This window comes from Trachemys scripta, chromosome 17 (assembly GCF_013100865.1).
Source record: "Trachemys scripta elegans isolate TJP31775 chromosome 17, CAS_Tse_1.0, whole genome shotgun sequence".
NCBI lineage: Eukaryota > Metazoa > Chordata > Testudines > Emydidae > Trachemys > Trachemys scripta.
In genome coordinates this window covers 1,248,976-1,269,729 of record NC_048314.1, presented here as the reverse complement: position 1 = coordinate 1,269,729, position 20,754 = coordinate 1,248,976, and the positions used below count along the sequence as shown (strand labels likewise).

At 58.6% G+C, this 20,754-nt stretch overlaps 1 protein-coding gene and 1 pseudogene across 4 annotated transcripts in view; one reads left to right on the top strand and one right to left on the bottom strand.

Moving 5' to 3' along the window:
- Nucleotides 1-20,754, top strand: part of LOC117867167 — a 658,956-nt pseudogene that overhangs the window by 252,035 nt on the left and 386,167 nt on the right.
- Nucleotides 3,996-20,754, bottom strand: part of ABCA2 (ATP binding cassette subfamily A member 2) — a 142,660-nt gene continuing 125,901 nt past the window's right edge. For all 4 annotated transcript variants that reach the window (XM_034751979.1, XM_034751982.1, XM_034751983.1 and 1 more), the window contains 11 exons: nt 18,977-19,109; nt 18,109-18,226; nt 17,389-17,567; nt 16,773-16,914; nt 15,462-15,596; nt 14,388-14,491; nt 13,856-13,948; nt 12,734-12,836; nt 12,501-12,638; nt 11,829-12,035; nt 3,996-10,555 (listed from right to left, as the gene is read on the bottom strand). In XM_034751979.1, the coding sequence (XP_034607870.1) occupies nt 10,520-10,555; nt 11,829-12,035; nt 12,501-12,638; nt 12,734-12,836; nt 13,856-13,948; nt 14,388-14,491; nt 15,462-15,596; nt 16,773-16,914; nt 17,389-17,567; nt 18,109-18,226; nt 18,977-19,109 (1,388 nt within the window). In that variant the 3' untranslated portion in view covers nt 3,996-10,519. The remainder of the gene's footprint in view (nt 10,556-11,828; nt 12,036-12,500; nt 12,639-12,733; nt 12,837-13,855; nt 13,949-14,387; nt 14,492-15,461; nt 15,597-16,772; nt 16,915-17,388; nt 17,568-18,108; nt 18,227-18,976; nt 19,110-20,754) is intronic.

The window sequence follows — 20,754 nt, the reverse complement described above, 5'->3', positions numbered from 1 at the left end:
AGTAACATTCTTGTGACGGTACCTCCCATAAGGGTTTATGGAAATATGACATAACTGGAATAGGGTTTGTGCTGCCTGTGCCATGTAACATATCTCTGTAAAGGTTATGGTCTACTAGATCTATTCATCCTATTTGTACACATATATCAGTTTGTACTTGAGGTTAAGAATATGGGCTGTATACTGGCTTGATTTCTAAGTAAGCTTTGGGAGGCATTTGGTCAGGTTCTTTAGGAAGGAATTCGCAAGGTTAAGGACCCTATCAGGAAGCACTTGGGGAACAATGCATCGTGGAATGCTCCAATCTGCATAAGAAGTCTTCCTGGAGACATACAAGATACCATGTGGACAATGGCTTCTGCCTGTAAAGACTGTGAGTCGTGCATGGACATGTGACTTGCCCAGGTGACTTCAGAACTCCATCTTGGAGCTGGACTTTGCATAGGAGTGAGGAGGGGGGTCTCCACCCACAAGAGCAAGTCTATTTAAACCCGTGGGAGACCCCTCCATTTTGTCTTCAGCTGGATAAAGAGGGAGCCTCCCCACCTCCCAGGATACTTGGAAGAAACTGGAACAAAGGGGTGTGAGTGATTGCTGGACCCAGGCTAAAAGGAGATTAGTCTGTAAAAAGGAGCCATCATGAAGAATCCCCTAGCTACCACCTGAGCTGCAACAAGAGCTGTACCAGGGGAAAGAATTGTGCCCAGGCCTGGAAGGTGTCCAGTCTGAGGAAAAAACTTACTGAAGCATCTCTGAGGGTGAGATTATCTGTATTCAGTTTGATTAGACATAGATTTGCGCATTTTATTTTATTTTGCTTGGTGACTTACTTTGTTCTGTCTGTTACTGCTTGGAACCACTTAAATCCTACTGTCTGTATTTAATAAAATCACTTTTTACTTATTAACTCAGAGTATGTGTTAATACCTGGGGGGGTGGGGAGAACAGCTGTGCATCTCTCTCTATCAGTGTTATAGAGAGCGAACAATTGATGAGTTTGCCCTGCATATGCTTTATACAGGGTAAAAGGGATTTATTTGGGATTAGACCCCATTGGGAGTTGGGCATCTGAGTGCTCAAGACAAGCACACTTCTGTGAGCTGCTTTCAGGTAAACCTGCAGCTTTGGGGCAAGTAATTCAGACCCTGGGTCTTTGTTGGAGCAGACGGGAGTGTCTGGCTCAGCAAGACAGGGTGCTGGAGTCCTGAGCTGGCAGGGAAAACAGGAGCAGAGGTAGTCTTGGCACATCAGTTGGCAGCTCCCGGGGGTGGGGGGTGGAGGGTTCTGTGATCCAACCCGTCACAATTCTAGCTTGATTTATATGAAAACCCGACACTACCGTGGGTCTGTAGGGAGAATCACCTTATCTTTGTGAAATACAGTAGATGATAGGGCTGCCATTAGCCCCTGCAATTCACTTGAGTGCCTTGCTCAAGCAGCAGCTATCAAGAAGACTGTCTTGATGGATAAATACAACACCCTGCAGCGCCCTGTAGGTCACACTGTGGGGCTGGGCCAGGCGCCCTGCTCTGGGTGTCGCATCGCATAGCAATGCCACTCACTCGAATTGGGCCCGTCCCCACTCCGTCATACAGGCCCCCATGACTACCAGAGGTTGTCTTTTGGCTATTTCTGTTATTTGCTCTAGAAATGCCTCAGCCACCGCCTCTTCCTTATCGGGGGGGGGGGGGGGGGCGCTGTACTAGGCCCCCAGCATGACATCACCCCTAGTTTTCCCCCCCAAAACTTTCAGCTGGTCTGCCGCTCACCTCCCTCAGAACAAACATAGACCATCTGGGTGTACCATGCATCCCCTCCTCCCATTTGTTCCCCTGCCTCTCCTTCCAGAATGAGTTATGCTCCCCTATACCAATACTCCAGGCATGAGCTTTAGCCCACCAAGTCTTGGGGATGCCAGTTAAGTGATAACTTCACTCATGTACTAAAATTCCCACCTCTGCCTGTTTATTCCCCAGCCGCTTTGGATTTGTGGTCCCCCGGGCTCAGGGCAGTCAGCCAGCGCTGGTGGAGCACCAAGTGCTCGCTTCCTTCTGCCCCTTCCCCAGGCCTGGGAGGGGTGAAGATCCTGCCCTTGCTGAAAGACGAGGGGAGGAGCCGTGAAATGCTGGGGGCTCCCAGCCCCCTTTCCCCACCCACTCTCTGTGTAAACGCACATTGTTATGCAAATGTATGTAGAATGATTCAAATCCACAAACTTCTGCTTTTACGCTGGTAGGCTACTGCATGGTGTCATTTAGGCCAGGGGCTTAAGCACATGCTAACATCACCCAGGTGCGTGTCCCCTTGACCTGAAAGAGAGCGTCTTGCATCTCTGGACAACGTAAATGAGTCTCTTACTGCACACACAAGACAGGTGTCATTTGTGATACCGGTGCCTACGCCCTGGGGCAAGGCTCGGTGTGTGCAGCACCTAGCACAATGGGGCTGTGTGCATGGATCATAACCAGGCTTCTGGGTGCGACCGTAATACACCTGATACCATCCAGCGTTTGGTACAACGGTGCCCTGGGACATGACTGGGGGCTCCTAGGCACTACCATAATACATATAATAGCCATTGCACCACAGTCCCCAGAGGGCCGGGAGGTGGCCAAGGCGATGCCATACGAAGAGCAACCCCGCTGGTCATTAACTCGAGGCCCAAGCTGGGATTGTTATATAGATAGTTTTTTATTTAAAACAATCATTTTCACATCTTGTTGTTGAATTTTTTGCTAGCAATATACAGGCTCTTCCAGGCCATCCCCACTTGTCTGCGCCTCCCACACCATCCGTGCCATACAATCAAACAGCACCCCCCTCCCCCCGGCATAACAGAGAAAGCCGGCGGCCGAGGCAAGAGGTGGGGGACCCGAACCAAACAAGCAAATGGAGTTAAGGCAGCGCGCCAGAGAGTGGGGCTCAAATAACCAAAGGGAGGTTACAGCTCAGAAAGCCCTGCATGGACCAGGCCTCTGTGGGAGCAGCACGGCTGAGCCTCCGAGGGACCCATCCCCGTGGAAGCTTTAGGGCAGTGGTTCTCAAGCTTATTTCATTAGGGCCCGTCTTTGTGTCTGTAGTCATTTAATCCCATCCCCCCAAGTACTTTTACCTCCACCCAGCTCTGAGGGCAGAGCAGAGAGCAGCGGCTGCTGTCCGGCACCCAGCTCCGAAGGCAGAGCAGAGAGCAGCGGCTGCTGGCCGGGCCCCCAGCTCCGAAGGCGGAGCGGAGAGCAGCGGCTGCCGGCCTGGCGCCCAGCTCTGAAGGCGGAGCGGAGAGCAGCGGCTGCCGGCCCGGCGCCCAGCTCTGAAGGCGGAGCGGAGAGCGGCAGCTGCCAGCCGGGCCCCCAGCTCCGAAGGCAGAGCAGAGAGCAGCGGCTGCTGGCCAGGCCCCCAGCTCTGAAGGCGGAGCGGAGAGCAGCGGCTGCCGGCCCGGCGCCCAGCTCTGAAGGCGGAGCGGAGAGCAGCGGCTGCCGGCCCGGCGCCCAGCTCTGAAGGCGGAGCGGAGAGCAGCGGCTGCCGGCCCGGCGCCCAGCTCTGAAGGCGGAGCGGAGAGCAGCGGCTGCCGGCCCGGCGCCCAGCTCTGAAGGCGGAGCGGAGAGCAGCGGCTGCCGGCCCGGCGCCCAGCTCCGAAGGCGGAGCAGAGAGCAGCGGCTGCCAGCCGGGCCCCCAGCTCCGAAGGCAGAGCAGAGAGCAGCGGCTGCCGCCCGGTGCCCAGCTCTGAAGGCAGAGTGGAGAGTGGTGGCTGCCAGCCCCACACCCAGCTCTCAAGGCAGCGCCAGGCCAGCAGCAGCACCGAAGGCAGGAAGGGCGGCAATGTGACAAGTGATATTCGTCAATATCACTTTTCACAGCAGGCAGTGCCCCATTGCCACCCTTACTCCTGCGCCACTGCTGCCACCCCAGGGCTGACAGCTGGAGCTCTGCTGCCCCCAAGTGAGGGATGGGGGTGGTGGGGTTCTGACTGTCCCCTTTATCCTCGCCTCCCAGGTGTGCACGGCACTTCTGCACGAGCCCCAGCCACCCGGAGCTGACAGCTCTCGCCTCCCTGGACACATGCCCGTGCCTCCTGTGGGAGGCCTGCCCCCCCGTTTGAGAACTGCAGCTTTAGGGCACTGTTCCAAGGGACAGCAATGGCTATGCACTGTCCCTTGGAACCGTGCTTGGGGCCAACAGAACCCAAGCCCTCCAGAGCTAAAAAACAGAGGCCTCTTCTGCTTGAGCTAAGGGGCCAGCCCTCGTAGGTCACAGGCAGCAACCGCAATACATGACCTAGCTCCGAGAGGGGGACAAAGAGCCAGATTGGGTTAGCAGGGCTTAAAATGGATTCCCACCTCACCTTCCGTGTCTCCAGTGCCACCACCAGCAGGTGTGGTATCTACACCAGCCCTGCCCGGTTTGCTGCCCTTTGAGATGAACCCCTGGCTGAGGGAAGGGGCCATGTGAGCTGCTCCGCGTCACCGACAGCTCTGCCTCTATCGCTCACTCCCCCTTGGCATCAGTGAGGCTCAGCACCAGGCGCTTTGTTCCTCCAGAAGCGCACGGCCTCTGGCTGCTGTGGGAACGCCAGGAGAAGAGGCGCTCGGGTCAGAAGGTGGCAGCAGGAGGGAGGTGCACTCAGAAAAAGGTGGCGGCCTGAAGCCCAGGTGTAACGCCAACAGACCCCAGTTGTTGGCGGGCGGGATCGAACCTGGGGAGCCAACTGGCTCTTAGCTAAGGCTGTAGAGCAGACTCATGAATCGCTCTCTCTCTCTCTAAGTGGTCTCAGTGCCCTAGATGGGACCGAACACCACACCCAGGAGGAGTGTGGGTCCCACAGGCACTGATAAAGCCCTGGCCTGAAGGGTTATGCAGCACCCGGCCTTGCACAGACACTGCACGGGGTGCTCCACCCAGTCCAACTGGGCAGCTAGGGGGGACACTGGTTGCCAGGCTGAGCCCAATAAGAAATTGGGTGCAATTAACTGGGCCTCAGCCTGGTGAGGGAGCCCCGGTGGCTCTGAGGCCTGAACTCCCTGGCTGAGGCCCAGGTAATTGCACCTGTCTAACCCAAGCAGTTTCTAAATTGGCACAACCTCCTTGTGTGAACACTTACCGCAGTGACAGACCGGGAGCTGCCACCCCCACCCCCATTCGAGAGGGTCCGCACAGGGAGTCTGCTCTGGTCGCTTTAGGTCAGTGGGTGTTACTTCTATCTGAACCGGCCCAAAGCTTCTGTCCCGTCCCTTCGCCCTGAAATGAGCATGTGACTCACCTGCCTTGGGCTCTCACAGCAGATTATTAAAAGAGGGAAAGAAATCTAGAGTCTCTGGGACAGAAGTAGACTCCCTGCCGCGTAGCCTGGATTTAGTCTCAATTTCCATGTTCCTCTTTAACACAGCAGAAATTCCAATTAAACCAAGTGCTAACGAGCAAGCTGAAAGTTGGACTATCCTCAGGGCTGGTGCACTGCCTACAGGTGGTATTTGGTATTACAGTGATTTAAAAAGCACCCCCAAGGAAGAGTTATGGGCCTGCTCCCACTGGTGTAAATGTCACTGGAGTGAGAGCAGGATCAGGTCCGGAGCCGGAGAAAGCAAAGGCAAGATGCTGGCTGAGAGAGGGAGCAGGGGATTGGGAATGAGGAGGGATTTCCCGCGGTGGCTTTTAAGGAGGAAGCTGAAGGCGGCCGGGCAGGGAGCGCGGCTGGTTGCAGGCATGAAGGGGGCCTGGAAGTGAAGGGAGCGGTGAGAAGAGTGGAGGGGGAGGAGGTGTCTATGGTGTGAGCCGTCACACAGCCCGAAGTGTCCAGCCCTGCAAGACGCACAGGCAGAATTCTGGTCTTTGCTGCACTGGGGCGAAGCTGGAGGTACGGCAGTCGCCAGTGGGGTGGTTCTAGTTATATGGGCGTCTGGTGGGAATCTCTGGTTTCATCCCCATGGGGGAAGGCCCTGCCTCAGGAGGCAGGATGCGGGAGAATGACATCATGGCTTTGATGAGTGGCTAATATTGGGATGTCATTTCTGGAGGCGGGGCTTTGGGGATGACATCACTCATCCTCTCTTGAGGCCTGTCTGTCTTTTGGACGGGGCTGGAGCCAAGCAGGGTTTTGCTGGGGTAGCCCCACGGACAGAGGCGAAGCCTGCGGGCTGCCCCATCAAACACATCGCCCCCGACTTTAACAGTGACACAAACAGACCAAATTTCAAAATGCTTTAAAAATACATGGTCTGAAAATGGTACTTTCAATAGGGGGAAATACACGTCTATCGTATCACAATCTAGAGCCTGCACGGCTGAAGTCTGGCCAGCTTGGTGCTACCACAGATGCAGGCACGTCCGTTTCAGGGCACACGGCACGCCCCTGCCTTGGAGAGTGAGCTCTGCTGCCTGTCCCCCCACAGACCCCCAATGCTGCTCTCCCCACTCAGCCCCTGAATGGCTTGGGAGAGGCTCCCCATCTCCAACTCAACAGCAGGGCTCCTTCCCCCACCCCCACGGGATCGCCGAGACCCCTGGGTAGCAGACGGCTGGTGGGGAGGTGGCAGGGCTACAGCAAGTGGGGCGGGGCGGGGGGCAGTACCTAGAGCCCTTACAGCTCAGAGTTGTGCGGGTGGACTCTGAAAGCAAAGCACAGGGGGGTCTCGCTTAGGCACAACAGCCCTGCCCTGAGCCACTAGCTCATAGGCCAGAAGAGGGTGGGCATATACCTGTGCATTCATACAGGGCTTTAACCCAGCGGTGCCACCAGCTGCCTGGGGAACTCCTACTGGCACTCGCTCTCTTACACACACACACTTTGCAGAGCTCCACAGGCACACACCTGGCTGACAAACGGCTACCTCCCCTGTTCAGTGAGGCCAGAGCCCCTGAATACAGATGAGTCTTTGGTGCTGGGGACAGAGGTGGGACGCTGAGCCCAAGGCCGACCCTCGCCGCTGGGTTCCCTCTTGACTTTGCAGACAGCCCTGGTGGGACCCACACGCTGGGACGATGTCACCGCGCTGAAGGGGCTTTGCAAACAGCAGCCACCCTCCATGGAAAAAACAAACCATTACAGTGACGGGGCGACGCTGCGTCTCATCCGAGAAGCAACGCGCCACCCTGGGTGAAAGCACCCCTGACAGAGCCTCTGCCCTCCTGGAGCACTGTCCTCCCAGAGGCCCTGTGAGAACAGAGCCCACGGGTGCCAGCAAACAGCTGCCAAGACACAAAGCATCTACAAGATGAGCAAAGGTGATGAAGTGGGCAGACACGCCCCATAGGTCCCCTTGGCGATGGGCACTCAGTGGCTGGTGGAGATTGGTGGCTCCGGAATAGCCAAGTGGTCCATACAGTACCAGCTGCTGCATCTCCTGTCCTCCACAGGCCAGGCAGGGCGTAGTGCATTGGCACAAACTGGCTGAGCACTAGAGTTTGGAGAGGAGCAAAGGAAATCCCCGGACGGTGATGCCAGGGCTGAGCCATGCCGAGATCAGCCCTGCTCGGGGGACTCAGTTCAAGGCAAACCAGTCCGCGAGCTCCTCCACAGAAAGGAGGGACATCGGCTGCGTCTGTTACAAAGTGCTGGGCCCCTGGCACTCCTACCACGTCACGCAAGCCCTCTGCCCGACGCTGAAGGGGAGAAGCCAGTGTCAAAGGGAGCAGACTGGCCCAAGGATGTGCCCAGCATGGAGACCTCGGCTTCCTCCCTGGAAGGTATCCGCAAGGGGCTGGGAAAACAGGCATGACGTCCCTTCTCCCAGCCCATGCCTTCCCCTCAACTCCCCCCCCACCCATGTTACATACATTGCTCCCCGGCCTGCCCAGTCACAGGCTCCCAGCCCAAGTGAGCAACCCCGGATTTTATTGCAGATTTTAAAGTTAAATTAACGGTCCATTGCCCGCAGGCAGGGGCCTTGGCTGTCTCACACCCACAACCTTCCTGATGCCCCGCCACTAAAGGAAAACCAATATGATTCACAGCTTCAAACCCCAAAACCTGGCTGCAGCCCTTCTGAGCAACCCTCCAATAACACACCGGTGCGTCTGCGGGGGTGGCTCGGGACGTGGGCATTATAAATTATAAACAACACCAAGTCAGGAAATACGAGAAAAGGTGCATCCTGACGGCAGCCCTGTTAATGCAATGCCAGGATGCCACCCAGCCTGTGCCCAGTGACCCCGTTCGGCACGAGACGTCTCGGACACCTGACAGCTCTTCACCCAGGAATCAGCGGCTGTGTGGGCTCCCAGGGCGAGGCCAGCTGGCCACGGCAACGCAAGCAAGGAAAAACCGCAGGCAGGCCCAGCAGGGTGTGACAGGTTAATGGCGGCAGAGTGAGGGTTGCTGGGATCCAGAGCCCAGACGGGGCAGGGGCCACGCCATGGCCAGGAAACCAACTGGCAGGTACCTGGCCTCAAGCAGAATCACTCCAGGCTGGATGGCGGGGATGGCCACTGAGGGAAAAGGCGTGGGCGGGCTTTGCTTGCGCTCCAATGCTCGAGGGGGTCCTCCACAGCCCTTGGCCCGCCTGGCATCCCTCGGGGGCCATCTCCCCTTGGCGAGATCACCTCCAGTCTCCCTTCAGCCTCTGCTCCCTTCTATGCGCCAGGCGGGGCCACAGCTCTGTGGAGGATGGACCTTCGGCCCAGGGATTCAGGAGGTCTCCAGCCACTCCCAAGCCCAGCTACACCTCCGGGCCCGACCATGCTGCCCTGGTGCCTCTCATGGCAAGACGCCCTGGGGGGCTGAACAGTCTCCTGGCCCAGGCTCCCCTCCGCCCCCCTGTGCGGCTGGGGCAGCCGAGTGTTCTGGCTGGGAACACAAGGCTGCCTCAGGCTGGCCCGGGGATGCCCCAGTTGATGAGGAAGGCAGGTCAGCCGCCTGCATGAGCTCCACTGGACCCCGTGCATGGGAGGGCGGGCTGCTCCAGTGGGCGGGGGGCGCTGGACAATATCGCCCCCCCAGTGGCCATACCCCACTGGAATAGAAACCCTAACGCTGCCACATGAACGTGTTTCCAGAGTTACCCCTGCAACCTCAACTGGCTCCCTAGAGGGGACAGGCCCCCTCCTGCTCCAGCAGCCCCCAGCCTCCATCTCCTCAACCACAAATTATTCCAGGATTTTTTTCTCTCTAGTTTAAAATAAGGGGGGAGGGGGGAGAGAGAATCAGGCCAGAGTATGCAATGCCCTGTGAGTCTACTCTGCCCTGGCCGCCCCCCCAGGGGCTCTCTGTGGGGCTGGGTTAGCCTGGGGGGAGCTGGCCATCTGAGAGGCTGGCATGGTGGTTGCCTTCTATAGCAAAGGGGGGGGCTGGAGAAAAACTCAAGCTGGCCTTGTCGCAGAATGGCTCCCCGCTGATGCAGAAAGCAGGTCTGGGGTCCTGCCGCCCCCTGGGTAGGGGTAGCAGATTTACAGGGTAGGTTGGGGGGGCCAATGAAAGGGGTGCTGCTGCCTCTGTACGGTTTGCTTTAGAGACGGGCCTGAACCTCCAAGCGTGGATCTCCCCGGCGGGACTCTCCCGCAGGCCGGAGCTCCTGAGGACGGGCTGGTGGTGAAAGCAGCTTGATGCGTGGCTCCTGCCTGCCCCTGCAGCCCCGGCCCTGCCGCTGGAACGCAGCCTCACCCTCAGGCAGCCAGGGCCTGGGAGCCGAGTGCGGGCTCGCGAGGAGTCGTACACAGACGCATTGCCAAGTGTGAGCAGCCTTCAAAGCACTGGGATGGCTCGGCTGTGGCTGGGAGTCGCTTGCGGCGTCCCAGCAGCCTGGCGGGAGACAGCCCGTCTCTGACAGCGCTGCTTTGGGCAGCAAGGAAAGCCCTCCCCCTCGGCCCTGCTCCAAGCCCGCATTTCACGGCTGGCCCATGTTTAAAAAACCCACACAAGCCAGACACCTGAGGGAAGCAAAGCCCAGCTCCCCTCCCGCCCGGGCGTTGCTGCGCCGAGCCATCTGTCGCATCATTAAAAAAATAAATCTTCCTTCTCTGAGGCTGCGCCACCCACTCCTGCCTCCGGGGGCAGCGCTAGGTAACCATGTGGAATCCGCCCCGAGGCACAGCCTTTGCGGGGCAGGGGAAGCAAACCGCCAGCCCCGACCGCAGGGTGCGGCTCCTCTCGCGTCCCTCTGGAAAGGATCAAAGGAAGCGGTGGCCGCACGCAGTCTGCTCTGTACATTTACTCCTTGCTTCTTCGCCACCTTCCTGCAACCCCCAGGCAACCAGCCCTTCTCCCCTCTGCCAATGCAAGCAGCCCCCCAGCTGCCGCAGGGAAAGCAGCTGCTGCAGGCCAGGGCGAGGGTCGCTTAGCGGTGGGCTCGGCCGGTGGGGAGACGCCTCCAGTGTCCATCCAGGCCAGTGCTCTGCCCTCAGGTCTCTGGGCCTTGCTGTGGCAGCTCCGTGGCAGCTTCTGGTTGGGGCTGGAGGATCCAGGTGGCTCACAGCCTTGCCGACAGCGAACGCTGGATGACTGCCTCTCAATGGAGGGCGGGGAGGGGCGGGGGCTCTGGGGCAAGGGGGAGTCAGCGGCTCCTAGGCTGGGGAGTTCGCTCCCCCCGGCTCCTCAGCAGAGAGTGTCCGTGTTGAAGGAGAGCTGTGCCTGCAGAGAGAAGGGCGGGGGGGGGGGGGGGGGGTCACATGACAGCAGGGGGTCTCAGTGGTTCTGATCCGTGCAGGGTCTGCAACCCCCTCAAGCCCTGCTGGTGAAAGCGAGATGCCCCCACCTACCCAGCAGGGAATGGGCTCTGGGAGTATTGCTCTGGCACTGAGACCCAGCTGGCCTCCTGGAGAGCTTCAGAGACCTTCCCCCCTTGGCCCAATGGGCTGCGCAGGCCCAGAGGAGAAGCCAGACAGGAGAGCTCAGGGGCTGGGGAATGGGCATGTTAGGCCCAAGAAAATGGAGTATAGAACAGGGTGTTTGGCCAGCTTAGCCAGAGTGAGGCTAACAGTAGTTGCTGGGCCATTCCTGTCTCTGTGAAACCTGAGGACATGCTTGCTTGAGCTGCAGAGAACGAGATAAGAGGGGGGCTGCACTCTTGTACCAGAAGTGCTAGGAACAGTTTGTTTGGACATATGGAGACTTGCAGTCTCCACTCCCTGTTTCTGTTCTTCATCTGTTCTTAACTCCCTCCTTTCTCCTAGTTTCTGGTGCATGACAACAAAGCTGATAAGACGTTGCTGAGGCATCACGAATTGTTTGTAGTGCCAAAGAAAATAGCTATGCATGAATATTAGAAGCTTTCTAACTCATAAAGGGGGTTGGGTTGTTTTAACTATGACGCGACGGAACTGTCTATATAACCTCACTAGTTATCGTAATCGTGGCTGGTTCTCTCTGGAGACCGGTCGCTCTCTCTTGTTGTGTGCACTCCTCAATAAAGAGCTTGGCACTGGACCTTGCTGGTGTTGCCTGTCTCTCTCTGCGGTCAGACAACGAACCGTGCCGTCTGGGTTCTGAGTCCCCGCCAGGCATCTCCCTGAGAGCTCCAGGCAGGGCACAAGGGGCATCACCCCTTGCCAGGGAGTGGGACTTAGACAGCAGAGGCTGCCTGAGCAGATTCCTGCACCCCGAGGGCTGGGTCTGACCCTAATACCGCCGGGGCAGCCCCTCGGCTGCAGAGGAGTCTCGGCAGGTTCTGTCTGGTGCAACGGGCAGCAGAGTCTGGCCCAAACTTTGTTCTGGGATTGGCCGGCAAAATCCACTTTGGGGTCTTTGCTTCTTCCCTATTCCCCAGAGGAGGGCGATGCCCAGGGACTCCCCGTCATGCCCGAGAGCTCAGCGGTCGCCCTGCCCTGCGCAGGCACATGTAGGAGAGGGCGTGCTCTGCCCTGGGAAAGCTCTGCTGGATGTCTGGGGACAGGGCCCCCCTCACCCTCTCCTCCTCGAAGCTGATCAAGCCCTCGTCATCTGTCTCCAGGTCCTCGGGCTCCTCCACCACCAGGGCCCGCAGCTCGGTAGGGGCGGCGCGGGGCCGCAGCAGGCTCAGGATGTGTTCCAGCGGGGACTGGATCGAGCAGTTGGGGCTGGTCTCCTGCTGCTCCAGGTTGTCGCTTTGCTTCTTGGCAAAATTCACAAACACCTGGAAGAGCGAAGGTGAAAGCGCCGTTCTCCAGACAGGGCTCAGGAGATCCCACGCCCCACCCAGCAAAGGGGAGTGGTTCTCCGTCCCACCCTCCAGCCTGTCTGCACACCCTGTGGGGCTGGAGTCAATCGCCTCGGGGCTCTGCACTGTGACCCCCGGCTCCAGAGGAGATCAGCCCCACCACTGGGACTAGCTAGGCCGGCCACATGCACCTGACACGCTCACAGACCGCAGCACAGCCGGGGCCCGGGGCCATGGAAGGGCCCACCAGGGTGAAATGCCCAATGGAGGCTGGTGCTGGACAACGAACAGGCACGGCTCTGACCCCCACTAAATCCGGCTGTAGCTAGTGCGTTCCTGCACTTACAATGGGTGGCCCCAGAGCAGGCCTTCCCTAGAACCCCTGCCCAGACGGGGCATGTGCCGGCCCCGCCCGGGTTGCCCCTTGCCCCCGGGACTCACGTTATCCAGTGTGGTCTGGCTGACGGAGTAATCCTCGATGCCCAGCACGTCCACCACCTGCTCCATCTTGCTGAAGACCTGGGCCAGCGAGATCTGCTCAGACTTGAGCTGGTACTGCACCTTGGTGTGATGTCGCTCCTGTGGGAGTGGGACAGGCGTCAGGCTCGCCCCCGAGGCACTGACCAGCTTCCCCGCCTGCCCCCGGAGGGAGCGCAGCGGGGGGCGGTGCTCACCTTGAGGATGGCCTCGGGGAAGTTCCTGTTGAAGAACCGCACCACCTCCTTGACGCTGAGGCTGGACTTGGTCCGCACCGTGATCATGTAGCCATCTCCAAACCTGGGCAGGGCCGAAGACGCCATGTGAATCCACATCTCCCAAGAGGCCCAGCTGCAGCCCAAGCCCCCGCCCCGCCCAGCAGGGCACAAATCGGTGCTAGGGAGGAGCGTTTGCCCCAAGGAAGTTGTCCCTGCAACTCCTTGACTGGCAAGCTCTAGCCAGGGTGTCAACCAGCCTGGCCTTCCTCCCTGGGAGCCAACCATGCTGCCCCTGCATCGACACTGGCTCGGGAGCAAGAACCAGGGCGCTGGGTGTGGCAGCAAGTTGGCAGATTATCACCCCTGGGCCGCGTGGGACCAGGGAAGCAGAATTCCAGCCTCTGGCTGTGCTGCCAGCCCATATCCCCGCGTCTTTGCCCACCCAGCTGCACTCACGTGCCTGACACCCATAAGGAGAGGGGGAGCCTTCCTCACGCCAGGGACTGGCACAGAGCATGCCAGCCAGGGAGCTGCTGGTACAGACGAGGCCAGAAATCCCGAGGCTACAGAAACATTGTTCTCCTTAACCTCTGAGGCGAGGCCAAGAAGCAATGGGCTTAAATTGCGGCAAGGGCAGTTTAGGTTGGACATTAGGAAAAACGTCCTAACTGTCAGGGTGGTTAAGCACTGGAATAAACGGCCAAGGGAGGTTGTAAAATCTCCGTCATGGGAGGTGTTTAAGAGCAGGTTGGATAAACACCTGTCAGGGATGGTCTGGTTATTACATAGTCCTGCCAGCAGTGCAGGGGACTGGACTAGACGACCTCTCGAGGTCCCTTCCAGCCCTACCATTCTAGGATTTATAAACGTACAGTGACACCGGCGACGGACGCTGCGCCATGACTCCCCCACCCTGATACCGCGGCAGCACTTCCCAGCCTCCTCCCTGGGGGGAAGAGGCTCTGCCCCGGGCCTGGGGGCCAGGCAGGTACTCTCCCCACAGGCCTCTCTGCAGATGGATGGGGCTGTCCCCAGGGGCATGGGTGCCGATCGGGTGCTCTCCCCGCAGGCCCCTCCCTCGCCGGGGCAGGGATCTCTTACCTGTTTTTCAGGTGCTGGATGCTGCCGAGACACTTGAGCCGCCCGTTCACCATGATGGCCAGCCTGGTGCAGAGCGCCTCGCACTCCTCCATGCTGCGGGAGAGGAGGCAGAGATGAGCAGGGGCGGCCCGGCCTGGTTGTGCCGGGCGCAGGTCCCTGCTCTTTGGGTTCACGCGTCCCAGGGGCCAAGCCACTTGTACGGCCTGCACACGAGTCAGGGGATGCCGCGTGGCAGGGCCCTGGGGTGCTATCGCTCCAGAAGGGGACACCTCAGATGTGAATGGGGCCTGGGCTCTTTTGGGGCCCTGATGGCTTCCCTGCCATGGGGGCGGTGCTGCAGGGATGTGGGGTAGGGAACCGTGTCTTCTCACTGGGCACTGGTGCCCCTTCGCTTCCCCCACCGCATGCATCCAGCTAGGCTGGGCTGCTCTGCTCCATGGAGAGCTCTCCCGTGCTGGGTCCCACGTGGTGGGGTGGGGTAGACAGGAGGGGGCTGTCACATCTCAGGCCGGCGGCCTGAGGCCTCACTAACCTGTGGGACGTCAGCACCACAGAGCGGCCCGTTTTGATGATGTCCAGGATGAGGTTCCACAGGAAGCGCCGGGCCTTGGGGTCCATGCCCGTCGTCGGCTCATCCTTCCAGAAGGGAGAGAGGCTGAGGTCACCCACCGTGGCCTCCTGCACTGGGCCCAGTCTTTCCCCCTGCCTCCCCCCTCGCACTGGCACCCTTTATTCATTAGGATGATGTATCACAGGGGCTCTCAACCTGTCTCTTTCTGAGCCCCCTCCCCACATGCTATAAAAATTCTATGGTCCCCCTGTGCCACCATAACTGGTTCTCTGCATATGAAAGCCAGGGCCAGTGTTAGGGGGTAGCAAACAGGGCAATTGCCTGGGGCCTCAGGGCTCCCCACCAAGCTACACTGCTCAGGCTTTGGCTTCGGCCCACGGTGGCGGGGCTCAGGCCCGGGCTTCAACCCCATGTGGCAGGGCTTCAGCTTTCTCCCCGGGCCCCAGCTGGCCCTGCTCGGTGACCTCCCCCCCGAAACCTGGCTGAGAACCACTGAAGTATCAGGTGTATTACAGTAGCAGCCAGGAGCCCCAGTCATGGAGCAGGATCACACTGTCCTAGCCACTGTCTCCCCCTCCTGCTCCGATCTCGATGGCTGCCCCTCAGCCCTGCTGCACACGGCTCCTGTCGGCTCCCCATTCCAGCCTCATGCCGGGATTGGGGCGTGTGGTGTAGACCCACCTCGCAGTCAGGGCACCCCCATCCCAGCTCAGACCCCAGCACTGGCCTAGACCCAGGGGCAGCGGGGCTGCAGGGGGAGCAAAGGCACCGGAGAGCCCCTCTCTCAGCCAGGGGGTTGGCAGGGATGGCTGGACCCCATGGCTGGGTCTGTCTTACCAAAGGCAGCTAGCTGCCCTCCAGCATTAGCTCAGCCCCAGGCACCTCCCATCCCAACGGCACGTCTGCCCCTTGAGCAGGAGCCAGGCGGACACGAATGGGAGAGCAGAGCCCGCTCCTGGGCTCACCCAGACGCCCCGGGCACAGAGCTGTGCCGTGGCCCTTCCCCCGGCCCAGGCCTGGCGCCACACTGCTCACCAGGAAGATGAAGGCAGGGAAGCCAATCAGGGCGATGGCCGTGGACAGCTTCCTCTTGTTGCCCCCGCTGTAGGTGCTGGCCGGCTTGTCGGCGTATTTGGTGAGCTCCAGCTTCTTCATCGCCCACTTCACCACCTGGAGGGAGACACAGCGTGAGGGGGCTGTGGTTACCGGGCCCTGCTGCCTCCTGCGAGGGCCTAGCTACCATGGCAACAGGCCCTGGCCACAGTGCCAACAGGGACCAAGCTGCTCCCGGCTACAGGACGAGGGGACGCGCGGGCACCGAACTCCCTGCCTCGTGCAGTCCAGGCCTATTGTGGGCCCCAAATCTCAACACTATTAGAATCAGCTGATGTGGACCATCCTCCGTATTCCCACTGGCCCCTCCTTCCTAGCCCAAAAGCCACCCTGCAGAGAAAGTCAGAGCCATCGCTCCAGGCAGTCCCCAACCCCTTGAGGGGTACAAAGCGCAGGTGCTGGCACTCCCCGGGCTGGCCCTCCAGCACCGACTAGCCGAGTGGGCATGGGCCAGGCTGGGCTCCCATAGAACCACACATCTGGGGTGTGCATGTGTGTTCCGTGTGCACCTGGGTCTGTGCGTCTGCCCGGGGGGTGGGCGTGTTGCCAGGTAGGCTGTCAGAAGCCGTGCTGTTCACTCTGGAGAGGTTTTTATCCCAAGGTGGTGGGCAGGAGCTGATGGAGGCTCTGGTCTCCCCATAGCAGTTCAATGGCAAGAGGGGGATAAATTGGCCTCTGGCCTGTCAACCACCTGTTGAATTAAGCCCTGGTACTTGGTAGCTATGCCCCATGCCACTGGCAGACAGCCGGCACTGGCATTGAGAGCCCTTAGGAAGTACCACCCGTGCAGTGCCAGGGGCTGTGGCTCCCCCAGTGTGACATGAAATGGCATTTCCAGAGCCAGTGGCACCAGAACCCCCAGCAACATCAAGACAGAGCCTCTCAGACCTGTCTAGGGGCTGTCGCAGCTGGGCCCCCTGTACCCAGCCCAGCATTGCCCTTCTCGGGCTGGGAGCAGGGGGCAACAGGACCTGGCCCATGGCAGGGAGAGATCCTGCTGGTCGAGCAGCAGCCCTGGCTATGCATGGTGGGGCGGGGGTCACTGCAGCCCAGGGCATGATCACAGATCAAAGGGAGGAGGAAAGCTCTGACCTGCTAGTGCCCAGGATTTCCTGCTCTGGGAGGACTGGGAAGTTGGCCCTGTGTGATGACCTCTGACTCCCCGGCCTGAGGGCAGAAGCCCAGCCCAAATGGTTCCATTCTGCAAAGCCCCAGGGCTCCCCAAGGCCTTACCCTCTCCTCGTCCTTCCAGGGGATGCCACGCAGCCGGGTGTAGAGCTCCAGGTGCTCCTGCGCCGTGAGCTCGTCAAACAGCGCGTCAAACTGCGGGCAGTAACCCAGGCTCTGCTGTACCTGGAGGAGCTCCTTCAGGATGCTACGGGGAGAGGAAGGATGGTGCAGTGGTGAGGGCACTAGCTCAGCACTTGGGAGATCTGGGTTCAAGTCCCTGCTCCACCACAGGCTTCCTGGGTGACTTTGGGCAAGTTCCTTCCCTGCGCCGTGCCTCAGTTTCCACATCAGTAAAACGCAGCTGGTTGGGGTGGTTTACACGTGAGCAAAGCAGGCTACGTCTGTGATCGTTTTCTAGAGCTTTGCTACTGGACTGCCACCTGCTTTGGAAAACCCAAATCCACGGGCAGCCTGCGTTCCCTCACAGCAACACCAAAGGCCAAGGTCACTGAAAGTTCTCGGGGGCATTGATTTGCTGCAGTGCGACTGGCTCCAAGGGCCCCTCCCAGGGCTGGCTGGACACTCCCCCGTAAGGCCCACCCACAGGTCGAGCTCCAGTCCCTTCCACCGCCCATTACACAGCGTAAACCTCACCTGACCACGCCCCGTCTGCGGGTACCTGTGCCCATTGATGAAGGCCTCCCCTCCGGTGGTGCTCTCGTCCCCAGTCAGCATCTTGAAGGTGGTGGTCTTCCCCGCCCCATTGACGCCCAGCAGCCCGAAGCATTCCCCGGGCCGCACGCCCACGCACAGACGGTCCACGGCCAGGATGCGCCCGATCTTGCGGGATTTGTACACCTGACCCGACAGGAACAAAGGGGCAGCTCACTGCCATGCCTGCGGCAGGCTAGGATCCCTGGCCGCGGAGGGCTCTGAACCCTGCAAGGCAAGGCGCTGGGCTCGCGACACACCGGCGCTGTCCATGCCAAAGGTGGGCAGAGAACAAACACAACGGTCCCCCCAGCCAACAGCTGCACTCTGGAGGAGCTGGAGACCTGCCCCAGGCTCCAAACCCAACCCCCACAATGGTCACATGCATGTGGGTGCCATTCTCCTCTGGTCCGGGGGCATAGCACCCCTCTCCCACCTGTGCCGGCTGGGGAATCTCCCGCCTGCCTGCCCCACGCTCATAGGGTAGGGTCACACACAGAGGTTGATGTCTCTGAGCTAACACAGCCAAACCTCTTAGCTGAAGCGGCACAAGCTCCTGGCTTCAGCTCCAGAGGGCCCAGGCTCAATGACCCACAAAGGGGCATGGTACCAGGTCTACGTCCCAGCGAGAGGCCCTGTCCTGTCCCAGGCCGAAAGGGGCCATCGGCAAGGACGGAGCTGCTCCTACCTTGGTGAGATTCTCAATCTTGAGCATGTCGTTGTCGGCATCGCCGCGCAGGACCCGGTGCCGTTCGTTGGCCACGTCGACGTCGTCCTCAATGGGCTTGTTGGAGACGGGCAGCCGCCTGGGGGAGGGGGAGATGATGTGGGGTGGGTCAGGGGACCTGCGCTGTGTGGCCAGATAGACCACAAGGTCTGTGCTCCCTTCCTCCTCCCAGCAGAGGGGACTTGGGACCTCCACAAGGCAGTGTGGTCCAGTGAATGGAGCACAAGGCCAGGGTCCAGGAACCCCTGATTTCTAACCTTGCCTCTGTTCCAGTTTGCTAGATAACTGTATCCGGTCACCACCCACCACTGTGCCTCGGTTTCCCCACTGTAAAATGGGGCTGGTACCCCCCACCTCACAATGGCCCCTCTGGCAGTTTGATCTGCAGAGGAGTGACCCAGTTTGGAATAAATCTGTCCCTCTGGACCCAGGCTGACCCATAAACTGCTCCTAGCCTCTGCCTGGCTGGGCAGGGGGTTACTAAGCAATGGTGGGATACGTGCCTCCCATCTGTGCTCTCTAGGGGCAGAGAGGCCATGACAGACTCCTCTCAGCCCTGCTTTGCAGACCCAGCAACTGGGATCGTATGTTCTGCTTTTGAAGTGTGTGTCTGTCTGTCTGATCTGAACCCCAGGCAGGCCCCAGAACCTGTCCCTTGCCACCGACTGGGGTGAATTCATAGCCCCTAGCTCTCCAGGGGGCACCATCTTGTTCTGTGACCATGTCCCCGATCCGCCTAGCATCATGGCCGTCATGTCTGACACTCAGGGAGAACGCGAAGGACACAGTGCGCAGAGCCTCCCATTGCCCCCCTGACCCTATCACTCACTGTGGTTTCCGGAGGAAGTTATATTGGCACATGATGGTGATGAAGAAACCTACGAAGCCTTCAATCGTCATGGCGACCAGGCCCCGGGTCACAATGTCCCACTCAAAGGGTGATTTCATTTTATCAAACTGCCCTGGGGGGAGCAAACGAAGAATTTACAAGGGATAAGATCAGAGCAAGATAAGAGCATAGGACTTACCGCACTACGCCTGGGCCAAGCACCTATCTAGTATGGCATCCTGTCCCTGACAGTGACCAGTACTAGCGCTTCAGAGGAAGGCACAACCCCCCAGCAAATGCACTGTATTGGAGGGATGGGGGATTCCTTCCTGATCAACATGTGCCCTGAAGCATGAGGATTGAGAGCACCAGTATTTTTTTTCCAAGATACCAATACAAGAGATTAACAAAGAGACAAGTCGTCTTAAACAAAGTAACCCTGGCAAACAGAGGAGCCCTCCTAATAATGCACGAGGAAGGAAATATTCACAGACAAAATCACCAGTGACTATACTGCTGAAATTTCCCTGTAGAAGGCCATTACAAATGCCTGTAATAATCTCAAACAACACCTAGCTTGTCGGCGCTGAGGCTCCGATCCTGCCAAGACATATACACATGCTTACCTGTGCACACCGAGTGGCTCCAGTGCCATTAATGGACCAACTCGCAGGGAGTAAAGTTACGCATATGGGTAAATGCTTGTAGGGTCGGGGCTTTAGAACTTAAGCTCTTGGTCTGTGTATGGAAGATGCTGAGCAAAACAGGCCTCTGATACATTATAATTAAATGCTACAGCGAGAAGCCCACATCTCAGTACACCGTCCAGAACTAAGTTCAAAGAAAACCAAGGAGCAATGAAAGCCAACATTTTCAAAATGCTGCCGGAGATAAACACAGGGCTGCAGACTCTCTGTTAGGAACAGACATTTTTCCACTAGGTGGAAGATAAACCCTTCTTCTCCCTTTGGTTAACTAACCACATTACATTACTGGAGTGGGACTGTGAAATGGAAAGATGTGGTTTCGCTTTCAATTTTGCTTCACTTCTGGGATCGAGGCCACACAGCATTCTGGGTGATTTGTTGTCACCAGCGCTAGATCTAGACAGAACAATGCCCTTCCATCCGGACATCCTTCGCCAGTAAAGTCATCTTGAAACTTTACAATATCAACTACGTAGAAAATGCAAATTGTAAGTCCTTGGTTTTTTAAAGGATTTCTCAGCACCTTCCTTAGCAGACTCTAAGATGCCAGCAGCTCTGGAAGTAAATACGAAAGCGATTTGGAAAGAGGTTTCCAGGGCCAAGTTCAAGAGACCCCAGTCAGACTGTGAGCTCCTTGGGGCAGGGACTGTTTTGTGTTCTATGGCTGTACAGCGCCTAGCACAATGAGGTCCTGGACCTTGCACATGGCGCCTAGGTACCACGATAATACAAATAATAAATGACAGGAGGAAAAAAGTCTGTATGAATGGGTAGCGCTTCCCCAAAGTGACTTGCAGAAAGTCCAGTGATCACTAATAGAAACCGCCTCTCTGACACACTCAGTGGAACCCGGACAAAGCTTAAGTTGGGAAATTTAGGCTAGTTTCCTCTGGGCTACGCGATGCTAACAGTGAGCAAGACGGTCTGTACAGATACAGCCCTTGTGATTACACCGGGGTAGTGGCCAGGAGCCCTGGCCATGCCCCAGGGATTGTGCTAGGCGCTGCACAAACACGGAACAATAAGATGTGTGGCAAGGCACCTCTTTTCTCTGGCGATGGTGGCCTGAGG